This window comes from Salvelinus fontinalis, chromosome 7 (genome assembly GCF_029448725.1).
Source record: "Salvelinus fontinalis isolate EN_2023a chromosome 7, ASM2944872v1, whole genome shotgun sequence".
Taxonomy (NCBI): domain Eukaryota; kingdom Metazoa; phylum Chordata; class Actinopteri; order Salmoniformes; family Salmonidae; genus Salvelinus; species Salvelinus fontinalis.
Genome location: NC_074671.1, coordinates 55,773,378 through 55,791,437, shown reverse-complemented (window position 1 = coordinate 55,791,437; position 18,060 = coordinate 55,773,378). Strand labels below are relative to the sequence as shown.

At 42.9% G+C, this 18,060-nt stretch overlaps 1 protein-coding gene across 4 annotated transcripts; it reads right to left on the bottom strand.

Moving 5' to 3' along the window:
• Positions 1 to 7,029: 7,029 nt before the first annotated feature.
• On the bottom strand, positions 7,030 to 16,952 carry LOC129859784 (ELAV-like protein 1). Of its 4 annotated transcripts, none has more exons than XM_055929899.1 (7): positions 16,815 to 16,952; positions 15,813 to 16,011; positions 13,788 to 13,971; positions 12,696 to 12,799; positions 11,608 to 11,761; positions 11,291 to 11,516; positions 7,030 to 11,096 (listed from the first exon to the last, which is right to left on the bottom strand). In XM_055929899.1, exons 2-7 carry the CDS (start codon positions 15,846 to 15,848, stop codon positions 10,772 to 10,774), a joined length of 1,029 nt encoding a protein of 342 aa, XP_055785874.1. In that variant the 5' UTR covers positions 15,849 to 16,011; positions 16,815 to 16,952; the 3' UTR covers positions 7,030 to 10,771. The 4 variants fall into 4 exon arrangements, with proteins under 4 accessions (XP_055785874.1, XP_055785875.1, XP_055785876.1 ...); XM_055929900.1 differs by having other exon boundaries at positions 15,813 to 15,872; XM_055929901.1 differs by lacking the exon at positions 16,815 to 16,952 and adding an exon at positions 16,012 to 16,758 and having other exon boundaries at positions 15,813 to 15,872.
• Positions 16,953 to 18,060: the final 1,108 nt, after the last annotated feature.

Here is an 18,060-nt window from a genome sequence, read left to right as displayed (position 1 = left end):
CTATACCACCTTTACACTGACCCCAGCCCTAACCCCTCTACAATACAACTATATACCACCTTTACACTGACCCCAGCCCTAACCCCTCTACAATACAACTATATACCACCTTCACACTGACGCCAGCTCTAACCACTCTACAATACAACTCTATACCACCTTTACACTGACCCCAGCACTAACCACTCTACAATACAACTATATACCACCTTTACACTGACCACAGCCCTAACACCTCTACAATACAACTAACTATATACCACCTTTACACTGACCCCAGCTCTAACCCCTCTACAATACAACTCTATACCACCTTTACACTCACCCAGCCCTAACCCCTCTACAATACAACACTATACCACCTTTACACTGACCCCAGCCCTAACCCCTCTACAATACAACTATATACCACCTTTACACTGACCCCAGCCCTAACCCCTCTACAATACAACTATATACCACCTTTACACTGACACCAGCCCTAACCCCTCTACAATACAACTCTATACCACCTTTACACTGACCCCAGCCCTAAACCCTCTACAATACAACTATATACCACCTTTACACTGACCCCAGCCCTAACTCCTCTACAATACAACTATATACCACCTTTACACTGACCCCAGCCCTAACCCCTCTACAATACAACGATATACCACCTTTACACTGACCCCAGCTCTAACCCCTCTACAATACAACTATATACCACCTTTACACTGACCCCAGCCCCAACCCCTCTACAATACAACTATATACCACCTTTACACTGACCCCAGCCCTAACCCCTCTACAATACAACTATATACCACCGTTACACTGACCCCAGCTCTAACCCCTCTACAATACAACTATATACCACCTTTACACTGACCCCAGCCCTAACCCCTCTACAATACAACTATATACTACCTTTACACTGACCCCAGCCCTAACCCCTCTACAATACAACTATATACCACCTTTACACTGACCCCAGCCCTAACCCCTCTACAATACAACTATATACCACCTTTACACTGACCCCAGCCCTAACCCCTCTACAATACAACTATATACCACCTTTACACTGACACCAGCCCTAACCCCTCTACAATACAACTCTATACCACCTTTACACTGACCCCAGCCCTAAACCCTCTACAATACAACTATATACCACCTTTACACTGACCCCAGCCCTAACTCCTCTACAATACAACTATATACCACCTTTACACTGACCCCAGCCCTAACCCCTCTACAATACAACGATATACCACCTTTACACTGACCCCAGCTCTAACCCCTCTACAATACAACTATATACCACCTTTACACTGACCCCAGCCCCAACCCCTCTACAATACAACTATATACCACCTTTACACTGACCCCAGCCCTAACCCCTCTACAATACAACTATATACCACCGTCACACTGACCCCAGCTCTAACCCCTCTACAATACAACTATATACCACCTTTACACTGACCCCAGCCCTAACCCCTCTACAATACAAGTATATACTACCTTTACACTGACCCCAGCCCTAACCCCTCTACAATACAACTATATACCACCTTTACACTGACCCCAGCCCTAACCCCTCTACAATACAACGACATACCACCTTTACACTGACCCCAGCCCTAACCCCTCTACAATACAACTATATACCACCTTTACACTGACCCCAGCCCTAACCCCTCTACAATACAACTATATACCACCTTTACACTGACCCCAGCTCTAAACCCTCTACAATACAACTATATACCACCTTTACACTGACCCCAGCCCTAACCCCTCTACAATACAACTCTATACCACCTTTACACTGACCCCAGCCCTAACCCCTCTACAATACAACTATATACTACCTTTACACTGACCCCAGCCCTAACCCCTCTACAATACAACTATATACCACCTGTACACTGACCCCAGCCCTAACCCCTCTACAATACAACTATATACCACCTTTACACTGACCCCAGCCCTAACCACTCTACAATACAACTATATACCACCTTTACACTGACCCCAGCTCTAACCACTCTACAATACAACTAACTATATACCACCTTTACACTGACCCCAGCCCTAACCCCTCTACAATACAACTATATACCACCTTTACACTGACCCCAGCCCTAACCCCTCTACAATACAACTATATACCACCTTTACACTGACCCCAGCCCTAACCCCTCTACAATACAACTATATACCACCTTTACACTGACCCCAGCCATAACCCCTCTACAATACAACTATATACCACCTTTACACTGACCCCAGCTCTAACCCCTCTACAATACAACTATATACCACCTTTACACTGACCCCAGCCCTAACCCCTCTACAATACAACTCTATACCACCTTTACACTGACCCCAGCCCTAACCACTCTACAATACAACTATATACTACCTTTACACTGACCCCAGCCCTAACCCCTCTACAATACAACTATATACCACCTTTACACTGACCCCAGCTCTAACCACTCTACAATACAACTAACTATATACCACCTTTACACTGACCCCAGCCCTAACCCCTCTACAATACAACTATATACCACCGTTACACTGACCCCAGCTCTAACCCCTCTACAATACAACTATATACCACCTTTACACTGACCCCAGCCCTAACCCCTCTACAATACAACTATATACTACCTTTACACTGACCCCAGCCCTAACCCCTCTACAATACAACTATATACCACCTTTACACTGACCCCAGCCCTAACCCCTCTACAATACAACGACATACCACCTTTACACTGACCCCAGCCCTAACCCCTCTACAATACAACTATATACCACCTTTACACTGACCCCAGCCCTAACCCCTCTACAATACAACTATATACTACCTTTACACTGACCCCAGCCCTAACCCCTCTACAATACAACTATATACCACCTTTACACTGACCCCAGCCCTAACCCCTCTACAATACAACTATATACTACCTTTACACTGACCCCAGCCCTAACCCCTCTACAATACAACTATATACCACCTTTACACTGACCCCAGCTCTAACCCCTCTACAATACAACTATATACCACCTTTACACTGACCCCAGCCCTAACCCCTCTACAATACAACTATATACCACCTTTACACTGACCCCAGCCCTAACCACTCTACAATACAACTATATACCACCTTTACACTGACCCCAGCTCTAACCACTCTACAATACAACTAACTATATACCACCTTTACACTGACCCCAGCTCTAACCCCTCTACAATACAACTCTATACCACCTTTACACTGACCCAGCCCTAACCCCTCTACAATACAACACTATACCACCTTTACACTGACCCCAGCCCTAACCCCTCTACAATACAACTATATACCACCTTTACACTGACCCCAGCCCTAACCCCTCTACAATACAACTATATACCACCTTTACACTGACACCAGCCCTAACCCCTCTACAATACAACTCTATACCACCTTTACACTGACCCCAGCCCTAAACCCTCTACAATACAACTATATACCACCTTTACACTGACCCCAGCCCTAACTCCTCTACAATACAACTATATACCACCTTTACACTGACCCCAGCCCTAACCCCTCTACAATACAACGATATACCACCTTTACACTGACCCCAGCTCTAACCCCTCTACAATACAACTATATACCACCTTTACACTGACCCCAGCCCTAACCCCTCTACAATACAACTATATACCACCGTTACACTGACCCCAGCTCTAACCCCTCTACAATACAACTATATACCACCTTTACACTGACCCCAGCCCTAACCCCTCTACAATACAACTATATACTACCTTTACACTGACCCCAGCCCTAACCCCTCTACAATACAACTATATACCACCTTTACACTGACCCCAGCCCTAACCCCTCTACAATACAACGACATACCACCTTTACACTGACCCCAGCCCTAACCCCTCTACAATACAACTATATACCACCTTTACACTGACCCCAGCCCTAACCCCTCTACAATACAACTATATACCACCTTTACACTGACCCCAGCTCTAAACCCTCTACAATACAACTATATACCACCTTTACACTGACCCCAGCCCTAACCCCTCTACAATACAACTCTATACCACCTTTACACTGACCCCAGCCCTAACCCCTCTACAATACAACTATATACTACCTTTACACTGACCCCAGCCCTAACCCCTCTACAATACAACTATATACCACCTTTACACTGACCCCAGCCCTAACCCCTCTACAATACAACTAACTATATACCACCTATACACTGACCCCAGCCCTAACCCCTCTACAATACAACTATATACCACCTTTACACTGACCCCAGCCCTAACCACTCTACAATACAACTATATACCACCTTTACACTGACCCCAGCCCTAACCACTCTACAATACAACTATATACCACCTTTACACTGACCCCAGCTCTAACCACTCTACAATACAACTAACTATATACCACCTTTACACTGACCCCAGCCCTAACCCCTCTACAATACAACTATATACCACCTTTACACTGACCCCAGCCCTAACCCCTCTACAATACAACTATATACCACCTTTACACTGACCCCAGCCCTAACCCCTCTACAATACAACTATATACCACCTTTACACTGACCCCAGCCCTAACCCCTCTACAATACAACTATATACCACCTTTACACTGACCCCAGCTCTAACCCCTCTACAATACAACTATATACCACCTTTACACTGACCCCAGCCCTAACCCCTCTACAATACAACTCTATACCACCTTTACACTGACCCCAGCCCTAACCCCTCTACAATACAACTATATACTACCTTTACACTGACCCCAGCCCTAACCCCTCTACAATACAACTATATACCACCTTTACACTGACCCCAGCCCTAACCCCTCTACAATACAACTATATACCACCTTTACACTGACCCCAGCCCTAACCCCTCTACAATACAACTAACTATATACCACCTTTACACTGACCCCAGCCCTAACACCTCTACAATACAACTAACTATATACCACCTTTACACTGACCCCAGCCCTAACCCCTCTACAATACAACTATATACCACTTTTACACTGACCCCAGCCCTAACCCCTCTACAATACAACTATATACTACCTTTACACTGACCCCAGCCCTAACCACTCTACAATACAACTATATACCACCTTTACACTGACCCCAGCCCTAACCCCTCTACAATACAACTCTATACCACCTTTACACTGACCCCAGCCCTAACCCCTCTACAATACAACTATATACCACCTCTACACTGACCCCAGCCCTAACCCCTCTACAATACAACTATATCATACCAGGTTTAAGTGTGTTTGAATCTGCTCTTTGACTAACTGTGTTCTCTCTCTCTCTCTCTCTGTGTGTGTTTTGTGCAGAGGGACACCGTGATCTCCTTCGGTGGCCAGAGTGTCCAGAGTTGTGCCCTGTCCGAGGCTCCTCTCATGGACTATGCCCATCGCTGTGACTATGTCTACGAGGTGGAAGGTGACTGTGTCACAGAGAGATCTGGCCCCACTTACAACCTGTGTCAGGTTTAGGAGAAACCTGTTCCCTGTTACAACCTGTGACCTTTGTTACAAAGAAACCGGTCCCCTTCTACATGCAGTGTCACAAACAAACCCGTCCCCTGCTACAACCTGCGTCACAGACAAACTCTGTTTGGTCTGAGACACTGTCACTGGACAGACAGCAGGGGGCACTGCCCGCCATCAACAGAGACCTTTCTATTTACATGAATATACATAGGGTTGTCCTGATATCAATGGCTTTGGACTGGGGAATTACAATGGGACTGGGAAACGACCCTGCACTGAAACAGAGTTTGCACTTTTCTGATGTGCATTTATCAGGAGTTGACTGTGATGTCTTCATCATTCTCTCTGATGGATCAGTTGATGGCTGATGGTCTGCTCACACCACTAAGTCGCTTTGGTTAGTGTCTGGTAAATGTTCAACTTTCGCTGTCTGATGATCACACCTGTGCCATGATGAGGAAGCAGGTTTTCCTCATAGTTTTGTGACTGGCTATCTAGGCTACTGTAACCTACCAGTGACAGGGACTTATACAGTAGGTCCACTAGGGTGCATGTTATGTCCGAGTCAGTTTTCCTTCTTTAGCTCAATGCAGATTCTGCTCAGGACACCAATTTGGTGCCACAATGTACTGCAGTACAGCACACTTTTTAGGCAACCAGGTGGCATTATGGACACCATTTTGGTTCAATGTACTGGGGACTGTAAAGATAGATGACAAGCACTTTCACAATGTTTTAGGACAGGAGTATTCAACTCTTACCCTATGAGGTCCAGAGCCAGTTGGTTTTCTGTTCTACCTGCTAATTAATTACACCCACCTGGTGTCCCAAGTCTAAATCAGTCCCTGATTAGAGGGGAACAACGAAGAAAATGCAGTGGAACTAACTTCGAGGTCCAGAGTTGAGTTTGAGGATTGTAGAGATATATAATGGTAGTTTAACACACAACTGTGAGTGTGAATATTGTTTATTTAGTAATATATATATTTTTTTAAATATGGTGTAGACTTAAATGTTGCATTTGCACATTTTTCATTTTTATTTTGCAGTCAGGTTTTGGAGTTGCCTTAAAATGTTCTCAATAACCAGTCACCGTTGCTGAGAATGTTGCAACCTTGAAAGTGCTGAAATTGACAGGACTTTGTACTGAAAATGAGCTGAAATATAGTCAGTGACTATGGGTAAAACCTCTCATCGCTACCTCTGTCAACTGAATTATAACAAATACAGAATGGATAACTGATATTTCAATGTCTTTTGGTAGATTTACAGTAGATTTCACTGTGATGTACATCTTCCAACACCTAGGATCTTGAAGAAACTATTTGTATTTGTGTACATGCAAGATACTTGTACATTGTTATTTTCTAATCAAATTTGAAGTGTAATGATTTGAGCATAACATTTTCCCCCACCCCTTCCTCACAGTACACACAATAAGCCAAAAGGATGATCCTGCTGAGCTTTATAAAGCGTTCAGATATTTTATTCAAAGTAATTGTGTGTTAGACAGGTTCTGAACAGGCCTTCCTCCAAAACCAAACAGGAAATCAAAATGAATCCATTAAAAAAGTCAAAAGGAAAAAAACTCCCAACACGAAGAATTTACAAACATGTAAATCTACATACAAGTCAAATAAATTACATCTTTGTGCCTCCACTGCTGTTGCCACGTTCTTCCATCTCTCCCACATACATTAAGGCTAAAAACAGTTAATCATAATTCAGTTATTCCAGGAACCTCACTAGCATTTCAACATAGTAGCACTCTGAGAAGCTAGCAAAGCAAGAGCTGATTAGTAGAACTCAATAGAAAAATATTATCAAAAGGATGAGAACAAAGTCAAGCAAGTGAACCGTTTCCGGTTCATAATAACCACTCTCTCCAGTACCGTTTCCGGTTCATAATAACCACTCTCTCCAGTACCGTTTCCGGTTCATAATACCCACTCTCTCCAGTACCGTTTCCGGTTCATAATAACCACTCTCTCCAGTACCGTTTCCGGTTCATAATAACCACTCTCTCCAGTACCGTTTCCAGTTCATAATAACCACTCTCTCCAGTACCGTTTCTGGTTCATAATAACCACTCTCTCTAGTACCGTTTCCAGTTCATAATAACCACTCTCTCTAGTACCGTTTCCGGTTCATAATAACCACTCTCTCCAGTGCCGTTTCCGGTTCATAATAACCACTCTCTCTAGTACCGTTCCCGGTTCATAATAACCACTCTCTCTAGTACCGTTTCCGGTTCATAATAACCACTCTCTCCAGTACCGTTTCCGGTTCATAATAACCACTCTCTCCAGTACATTGCCATTTCATAATAACCACTCTGTCCAGTACCGTTTCCAGTTCAGAATAACCATTCTCTCCAGTGCTGTTTCCAGTTCAGAATAACCACTCTCTCCAGTGCTGTTTCCAGTTCAGAATAACCACTCTCTCCAGTGCTGTTTCCAGTTCAGAATAACCACTCTCTCCAGTGCTGTTTCCAGTTCAGAATAACCACTCTCTCCAGTACGTTGCCATTTCATAATAACCACTCTGTCCAGTACCGTTTCCAGTTCAGAATAACCACTCTCTCCAGTACGTTGCCATTTCATAATAACCACTCTGTCCAGTACCGTTTCCAGTTCAGAATAACCACTCTCTCGTACTGTTTCCAGTTCAGAATAACCACTCTCTCCAGTACGTTGCCATTTCATAATAACCACTCTGTCCAGTACCGTTTCCAGTTCAGAATAACCACTCTCTCGTACTGTTTCCAGTTCAGAATAACCACTCTAGTACCGTTTCTGGTCCATAATTTTTTTAAAGACCCACCACATATTGCATGCACTCTGATCAGGACTGTTCCGTGAGATATTTCAATGTTCTCCTTAAAAACAATAGTGACTAACTTGAGGCTTACATAGAGGATATCCCTGTGACAGGAGCGGTAATTTTTGTCCACATGTGGAAACTAGTAAGGCTTTACAGATCTGAAGACAAGAGATCACAATACTTTTAGAAGAGAGAGAATTATACAGTCTGGTTTCTAGGCTGTTCCCAGAACCCAGATGAAGCCTACTTCTGGACATAAAATCATGCTCAATGGAGTCTCTATTGAAAGTCCAGGAGACAAGGCCCTAATTTTCTAAAACAAGTGTCACCCATTATGGTGAAGGTTAGGACTGTGTAAGGGTAAACTGCTCCTAGATCTGCTGCAGCAGGAAACTAACTAAAGCCAGTTGTCGGATCCTGTGTTGTGATGCTTCTGTAGTCAGTTAATTTCTCTCCGACAGATTACATTCTCAAACCTACATAGAAAAGGCCTTGGTGATGAAAAGTGCACAACCAAGATATGTTAAAAACAGATGTAGGAATATTCGCTTGATGTCAAACCAACCGCCAGTCTTCTTCCCGATTACAGTCCTCTTATTTTAAGTCTAAAAACGTCACTTGAATATGCCTGGGATTAGCTTCTTTTTTTTACCCAAGCTCTTAGGTTATTGCACATTTAAAAAAAAAAAATGGCAGTTTCTCAGGATGACTGTGTTTGTTGGCCGCAAGGCAGATCAAAGAAGGTCCATAAGTGACAAACTGCCTCCTGCAGTAACTGTATTAGAAGACTCCTTATGGGTTCATCAGTAACTCCTAGATGGTATTAACATGGAACAAGACTGTTTCAGTACCTCAACTGGAGGACTCCCATCTTTGAAACCTTGAAAGCCCTCTGCCTCATGTTTCACACATAAGTTTGAATGAAAATAAGGCCAAAGTCTGAGGTGTTTTATACTGGAGACTGCATCCTCTTGGCCTTCAGACCATCTTGGAGTCTAGCTAAACCTTATGTTGACCATTCAAACATCCTGTAATATCTCAATGGGAGTGCGATGAGTAGTGTCATACTGTAGTATCATCATATTAGCAGTCTGGTGTCTGTAGCTTCTACAATCTAAACAGAAAACCCCAAAGAAAAACCCCAAACCAAATCTGAAGAAATAAAAGAAACAAAACCAAAATGTTGAGTCAAATCTAAATAAAATTTAATGATTGCATATGCAAAGTAAATCAAAACAAATCTATACCAACAAAAATAAATCACAAAGGCCATAAATTCTTCTTTAGCTCGAGATGAGCATAAAAAATTAAATAAAAACTCTTCCAACTCTACGATCAGTAATCTACGCTTCGACGAAAAAAGAAAAGTTAGTCTCTCTCAGAAAGAAAATTCAAGAAAAACATCAAAAGATAGAGACAAAAACAGCAAACTGGATGAGAGAGAGCAGTGTTGCCCCACTTTGTTAGATTCAGCCTTCGTACCGGTTGTTCAGATGTCCCAACTACTACTGGTGAGGGGAAATGAATAATAACGGTAAGCATCTTCCCTATTCACAAAAGCTTCTCAGAGGACTGAATGCTGGTCTAGGATCGACAAGGCCAAACTGATCCTTGATCAGCATTTGAATACGGGCCCTGGGGCAGTTAGAGCTTATCCTTCCATTTCTTTGGTCCTTCTTAAACACTTTCCTACTTTAAAATCTCCAGACCTTTTTACATGGCCTCTCAGAGATTCAACTTTTAAAAGACCCCCAAAAACAGGACACACGCGCTGCTATGTAAATGGTACCATTCAGTACCTAACTTGGTGTGTATAAAACTGATTCTGCAGGGTGAGAGAAGACCAATGTATGATTTACGTCAAAACGGCTGACATTATACATTAAGGATTTAAAAAGTGCTTTTCTTTTAGAATGGCTGGAGACAGTGGATGGCTTGACAGGGTACAGGCTACACTGGAACCAGCGTCTAAGACAGCATGCTTCCTCCTACAGTGGGAGACGAGACGCATGAATGTGGTGCATCCTTCTCCAAGTCCCTACCGTGGTCCTACCATTCATATGGCACATAGTGACACTAGTTTAGTCTCACAGGAAAAACAATCTAGTCTTGAATCGTGAAATTGGTCACCATATCAGGATGGACATTGAGAACTGCGTTTGGAACATCCCAAATCATGAGTAAAAAAACAAGAGAAATATCAAACTCAGCCTAGACTCTCTGTTAGACTAGTAAAGATGCAGAGTGAGAATGGGCTTAGTGAGATAACGCTAAAAACAAGTTTGTTTTGTCAAACTGTGGCAATTTACCCTCCATATTAGAAGCCTGGCGTGAGGTTTCTCTCCTCCCTCTATCACCCCCACTATTTCTCTCTACTTGTGGCCTTTGCTGGTCTTGAACGACACCTGTAGGATCTTGTCCCCGAGGCGGTAACCGTTGAGGCTGCCGATCGCCATGGCCGCCTCCTCGTAGTTCGTCATGGTAACAAAGCCAAAGCCTTTGCACTTGTTGGTATTGAAGTCGCGGATGACCTTGACGTTGGTGACGGCGCCGAAGGGCCCGAACATTTGCCACAGGATGCCCTCGTCGGCGTCCTGGCCCAGGTTGTAGATGAAGATGCACCAGCCAGAGGTGGCGTTCCCCGGCACACTCACCCCAGACATACCGCTCATATGGTCCACAGACATCGGAGAAAACCTGGGGGAGGACAGAGGGGGCTAGGGTTACCACTCTGTCTCTCTTCACTGATGTGCTCCACACTCCTTTTAGAGAACCTGAGAGAGGACAACACTTCCAGTGTGTGTGTGTGTGTGTGTGTGTGTGTGTGTGTGTGTGTGTGTGTGTGTGTGTGTGTGTGTGTGTGTGTGTGTGTGTGTGTGTGTGTGTGTTACCTGAATCTCTGAGCCTGGTGGTGAACTGGCCCTCCAAAGCGTCGTCCCTGGTTGTGGTAGAGCTGAGAGATGAGCTGAGTGTTCTTGGCCTGGTTGGGGCTGGCAGCAAACTTCACTGTGATTGGCTCAGCAGATCCGGGGGGTTTCTGTCCGTTCAGGTCTTTGATGGCGTCCTCGGCCTCTGCTCGCTTGTCAAACCGGATGAATGCCACCCCCCGAGACAGGCCTGGGAAAATAAATTAACAGAACAGGTTCAGCTGAGAGACAGACGAACACAGCGAGGCCTGGTTCTAGAGTGTGTGTCTGTGTGGTCCTACCCGAGGCCTGGTCGACCAGCACCCGGGAGTTGATGATGCGTCCGTAGCGAGCGAACATGTCCTCCACGTCTTTCTGGGTCATGGTCTTGGGCAGGCCACTGATGTACAGGTTGGCGTCTTTAATGGTGTCAGAGCTCGGCCGCGCATATGAAACCTAACAACACGAGGGCAGCACATTAAACACCACTGACAATATCAGGCTGTACTACTGAGGATTACACACAACCCTGAATTATATCTAGCCAGAAATGACTTATAAAAAGTGGATGTTTGAAGGTTGTTTTTATTATATTAGTATATCTTTATGCAATCCTGGCGAATTAATGTTTTGTAATTGCCCTATGTGTTGAATTTACAAAAACGTGAGTTGACTTTCATAATGAGTAATGTTTTATCATGAGTAATGTCTCCAAAACTAGAAAATTAAATAGTGAAAAGGTGCCTTGACTGACCAATGTGGCTTTTACGTAGAAAAACTATTCCCGTAGTAAGCTGTGGTGGGAAGTATCGAAGTAGGACTTTCCGAGTGTTCAAAATTACATAAACAACAATTATAGTAACAAAATCAACGGAGGGAAAAACATTCTCAGAAGGGATTTTTTTTCTCTCGTACCAAACCAAATTAAAAAGTTCCAAACTCAAATGATAAAATTAACGTGTAAAAATGTCTACCTGAAGTAGTGGTGCTGAATAAAGAAATGTAAATAAAGTTTAGTCTTCAATAAGGCTGAAAATACGGTTGCACTTCTCTACTCCATCCGTCAGAAGCGGGGCCAGTGATCTATCAGACGTTGTCTTGTCCTGTCTAATATAGACCCATACTAACGCCGATTCCCAAATCCAACCCTGAAACACAGGCACTACATGCCCATCAAACGAAATGGGTTGGTATTAGCAAAGGGAAAAGAAAGGCTAACATAACACCATATTGCTAACACCCACACAATCCTTTCAGATCCATAGGAGGGTCTAGGAGGAAGCGTCTAGGGGTGGATTTGACGGTCAGCCTGAGTAGAGATGGGCTAGTTTAAATGACATGACATGGTTGGGTTGACACAGTACTGTAGGAACACCTTATTGCACGTTACCTTGATAGTTTTAGACTGTAGCCTTAGTCCATTCAGAGTATTGATAGCTCTTTCTGCATCGCTAGGGGTAAGATAGTTAACAAATCCGTACCCTAAACTGTGGCCTAGAGAAAAAAAAAGGAAAACAATAAAATAAAATAAAAAAACGTTGTATAGTTTCAAAAAAATCGGCACACTGGTCAAATAAATGATTAAACAAAACAAATCTACACAATGCATGCTGGTCGTAAAACAAGTAGATAAAAAACATGAGCTGTTGCACACCCAGAATAAGTGTGTGGAGGTACTGACAAACGGCGAATAAACTATCAAATTAAGAGTTGCACACTCCACGTGTAATCTCCCAGCAATTTAATGGGTATTTACCAACGTTTCCAGCGCCCTGAAGAAGGCAGTGATGCCAAAACGTTGGTAAATACCCATTACATTGCTGGGAGATTACACATGGAGTGTGCGACTTTCTTTATTTTGATGGTTTATAGTCGTAAAACAAGTAACAAAGAAATAGGCTTCAACAAAACTGGACTGCTTTCCTGGAATAAGGAAAGCCGAGCCCATCACAGACAAATCGAGAGCATGGGTAAATATCTACACCAACAGCCTTATACAAAACAACTATTTGGAATACTTCAAATATCAAGTTTAGGAGGACAAATGTTCAAATTGCAGCGAGACATAGTCCTAGGCCTAAACAGAACATATGACATGAAGCTGTTTGCATAGATACAACAAACATCTCACCACAAAGTTACTAGTGAGCATGTCAAAGATGTCTGTCTCATCAGCAGTTCTCATATACCTACAAGAGGCAGACAGGGCCATATACTAGTTACTCTACACACTGACTGGTTGGCTTGAACAAACATGTTATGGAGGTGCCCTTTGTAATATTCCAACAATTATGGGGGTCACCACGGTTTGTTAAAGGTACCCCTGAGTCGTGTTCAGTAGGACGCAACATAGCAAAATGTTCACCGAACACACCCCTGTAAATGTGAGCCCTACACGCAGCAGACCAACTCCTCCAGCCATTCTACTCCAAGGTCAGAGGTCACACACCTGTAGTGCATTGTGGGACAAGGTGTTCCGTACCTGCCACTTTGTCCCGTATGAGCTTGGCGGACTCCACCTCGCCAATGCTGCTGAAGAGGCTGCGTAGCTCGTCCTGGCTCATGCTCTGGGGAAGGTAGTTGACTATCAGGTTGGTCTTGGCATCCGTCACCTCATCTCCTCCTCCCATGTGATCCTCGTAGCCGTTGGACATGTCATACACCTCCTGGGGAGGGAGGGGAGAGCGAGAGGGGGGCACAGTTAAGAGAAAAACAGGCATTCGGAAGTAAACCAGCATGGCTGAAATATCAACGGGATGCAGATTTTAAATCATAAAAAGGAAAACAATAATCTAACATTTTTACAATTCTACATGCAACATTGTAAACATAGCATCCTAATCTACAGAGCCTAAATATGCCCCAGATTTAGGAGCACCTTGGTGGATGGCAGCAATGACAGCAGCTCCTCTTACCCGCAAGTGAATCACCCGCAGTACTTTCACAGCCAGACTCTACTCTCAGCTACTCTCTATATAATCATGGACCAGGCATTATTTTAAAACACGCCTATACCCAGCCAGCCCCGACACTGCTCCGGGATAAGAGGTTGAGATCCAGAGACCACAAACGTCACAGAACATTGAGATGATTCTGTTGTGTAGAATGGAGAAAGTCCCAGTCAGCCCCACCACATTTCACTTATTTCTGCAGTGTTCTAATCACTTCATCCCACTGACCAAGCCTGTTTGTTGTGGTCTGACAGAATTCTAAACCAGGGGTAACCAACCCTTCCTCCCGGAGAGCTACTGGGTGTGAAGGCTTTTGCTCAAACCCTGCTTTGCGGCGTTGATTAGTAGAAATCAACCGTTGTGGATGTTAGAACCTGCCTTGTGAGCAAACGCCTGCTTACCCAGAATTCTGCGTTTTTCACACAGAAAATAAAAAACAAGAAATATCTTGCTGCGTTTTGCAAAAGCAAATCTAAAATGCTTATTGTAATTCCTGCTCGGTATCAGACACATTTTTGGCTTCAGTTGCACTTCTCCACTCAGATGCGAATTCACAGACAGGCATTATAATCAGCAGACAGCACTCTGATGTGTAGCTACTTTTCTCAGTGTAGGCTCATTTTCTCCAGTAAAATGCAACTATTTTATGGTAAATGCTCAATTAAATTGAAGCAAAACACTATTTTATGGTAAATGCTCAATTAAATTGAAGCAAAACATTAGGAAAGGTACCCGACTACATCTTTTCTATGATAAACATTAGAAATATGATGGTCATGTAACGTTTTTGAAAGAAATACCTTGCTTTTTCATATGTAAGAAAATGTACCTGTGTGACTGCTAGCCAAATAGGCTTGTACTTCTGTTGTCATCTGATGAAAATGAAGCTATTTTCTGCAGAATGTGTTGCACTAACGTGTGTTCTGTTAAGCAAAACTATAGTTGCAACCCCCCCAATCACTCGACTGAAGCAACAACAAAAAACGACTTTCAATATAAAAAAACTCAGGTGAAATGGTTTAAAACAGATTTTTAATGGTCTGCGTTTTGAAAATGCAGATTAACGCAACCCCTGCCCAGTGGGTAGAGGGTTAGCTAGCTGCTACCCCTGTTCTGAACATTGCACCCCCTTGACCAGGCCTCAGTGCTGTGTTCTGACAGAGCTCCATTCATTCGGAGGGGCGATCTGATTGTGTATTCTGTGGGGTAAGACAGTTAGCCATCCAGCAGGCCCTTGGATGAATGAAACTCCTGTATTTCACTAGTAAACATGATGACCAATACTGATGGGTCTGACTATGAGGATAATTTATATGCCTTTTTCTCTACTTGCGAGCAATAATAAATATTTATACCAGTATGTTAATAAGCGTAGGAGTGTATATAGAGTTATATTTAATCCCCAGTGTTTATCAATACATTCGAAAACCATGGGCCAACACACAACATATTAATGCAATCTGATTAAATAGTTAGCTAACTAGATTACAATTGTTACAATATAATTACTTTAGGACTGATCTAGATCCTCCTCTAATGGGAAAATTCATACTCACTTTTAGGTACCTGATGTGGCCTCTTCGAACAGCCATGAAGACCCCTCACTGCTCCCAAAGCTGGAGGAGGTATCACAAACAAAATAATGTATATGGGACAATTAAAAAAATAATAGGGGTAGGGTTTGTTTTCAAACAAAATTAATAATGAGCTAAACAAAAACGAAACGGTAAATTGGGCCTCCCCCTTCTGACGCACCTGTGAAGAAGAGCAGAGCATTATTTTGTTAGTCCCTGAGTGGCTAACTAGTTTACGACCACTAGGTTATTACGACTATTATCTTGATGACTTATGATTTGTGGCATGTTTAGTTAGCAACCAGACTGTACACAGTAGCTAGCTAGCACGTTGGCGAACTAACGTATTAGCCAACTACTGTAGCTAGATTTGGCCTGTTTGTGGCTAACGTTGCCTCATCGAGCACTACGGTAGACAAATAAGAGCAAAACATTCCAACCGCAACGTTAGTTACTAGTTTGTGTGAGCTAGCTAACGTTAGTGCCTAGCGAGTTATATAAATATCTAGCAACTATTTACACCAGGGCGCGTGAACACTTTGGTTGCTTACTAGCTGGCTAGTTAATAACTAGCTAGCAGCAGCTAGTTTCCTAAATGCAAAAGGAAGAAAAAAAACATTTGCTGACGCAAAGCAAATGGACATTGCCCTGCTAATTAACGTTAGCGAACACATTGCTGCAGGAAAACGTTAACTATGCCCTATGCCAACCGTTCCCTTATTTTCGCGAGCATGTGTTGAATGCGGTCCCTCTCTCCCACCTAAAACTCCGACACCTTGTTTAGGGCCTTGTTAGCCACCTAGCTAGATTAGCCAAATTGGCAAAAATTTGCTCAAATATCATTCTGTGGTTAGCTATCTGACACTGGTGGGGCCTCCAAACCCGCATTGCTGGCATTCGGCTTTGTTGTAGCAGAGCGAAATGGTAAATCAACAACTGGATTACTACAACATAGCTAGTTCGACAACCATATTGCTAACTTACCAGCTTTTTGTTGTTGGTGCTTTCGCTGTTCTTGTCTGTCAATCGTTCCGTTTTTTTTAGCTAGCTAACGTTAGCTGGCAGCTCCTTCTCGCAGGCACCAAAACCAAGAGGACCGTTGACGAAAGCAGTTCCACGCCCACCTCTGCAAATGATTTGTTACTGCCCTTGCCAATTACAGATGTGGGTACATACCAGGGTGATTCTGCAACTTCTGCAACTATGTCCTCGGGGTCAATTTTGGGTATTTTATTTTAAAATATGTTTTATATATATGTTAAGTTCACAGTACAATCACCCCAGATATTTTGAACACCTCTCTATCAAGTATTTTAGCAACTTTTCAGATGCATTTTAAACCTCAATTTCACTGTTTTGTCCATGTCCCTGACGCAGACTTTTGAGCTTCTACTATGTTTTTCTATGAGAACACGTTAATAATTACACATTATATCATGTTATCTACTAGAGAAAGAGTCAATAAAATAAAATCTATATCAATATTTAGTGAGTATGCCCTTTATATTGTTTTTTTTATACAAAATATACCTGTCCTTTGGTAGTGGTGAGAATGTTAATTTAGTTACCATGGAAACTTATCGTGACACTGAAGCACATGGCTGCAGCAGACAGTTGTTCCAAATGTGATGTAAATATTGTTTGTGTAGAGAATATATTTTTATTGTCAGTCATTTCCAAACAGGCTATCATTTCTTTAATTTGTGGCATAATTTTTTATAATCACTGACTACTAAAATATTGTGTTATTGTTGTGTATTATTACTAATAATAATAATAGGGGAGGTAGTTCAAAAATGAACCCCAATTGTTCTTCAAAAGGCTCTTAGAGGATCCATTAAGAGGGGTTCTTTGATGAACCCTTTCAAAGGGTTCTTCAAAGAGCTTATAGGGGTTCCCCCACAGTTTCAATTTGAAGAACCCCTAAAGGATACTCCAAGAACCTTTTCTTTTAAGAGTGTAGAGCAACAACAGGGGAAAAGGACAAACTAAAGAGGAACAAGAAAAAAAAGCACAAGGCATTCCTTGAATGGCACAAATCAGATCCTTAATCAGAAGTTGAAGAGGGAATATTCAGAGATTAAAATGTCCTACTAGGAATTCTTCAAAATATGTTACTTTTTGGGTTATTAAGCCAACAGTCCAGGATAGGGACACGTCTCTGCAAAACCCACGCCAACCTCCAGTTCATGGCGAGTGTAACGGATGTGAAATGGCTAGCTAGTTAGCG

Bases quoted from the DNA above. Each gene is read 5' to 3' on its own strand.
- LOC129859784 (XM_055929899.1), bottom strand. From the start codon at position 15,848: ATGGCTGTTCGAAGAGGCCACATCAGGTACCTAAAA. The intron at 13,972-15,812 runs GTGAGTATGAAT...CTCCCTCCCCAG, and splicing joins GCCACATCAGGTACCTAAAA to GAGGTGTATGACATGTCCAA. The intron at 11,762-12,695 runs GTAACGTGCAAT...TCGTGTTGTTAG, and splicing joins TACAGTCTAAAACTATCAAG to GTTTCATATGCGCGGCCGAG.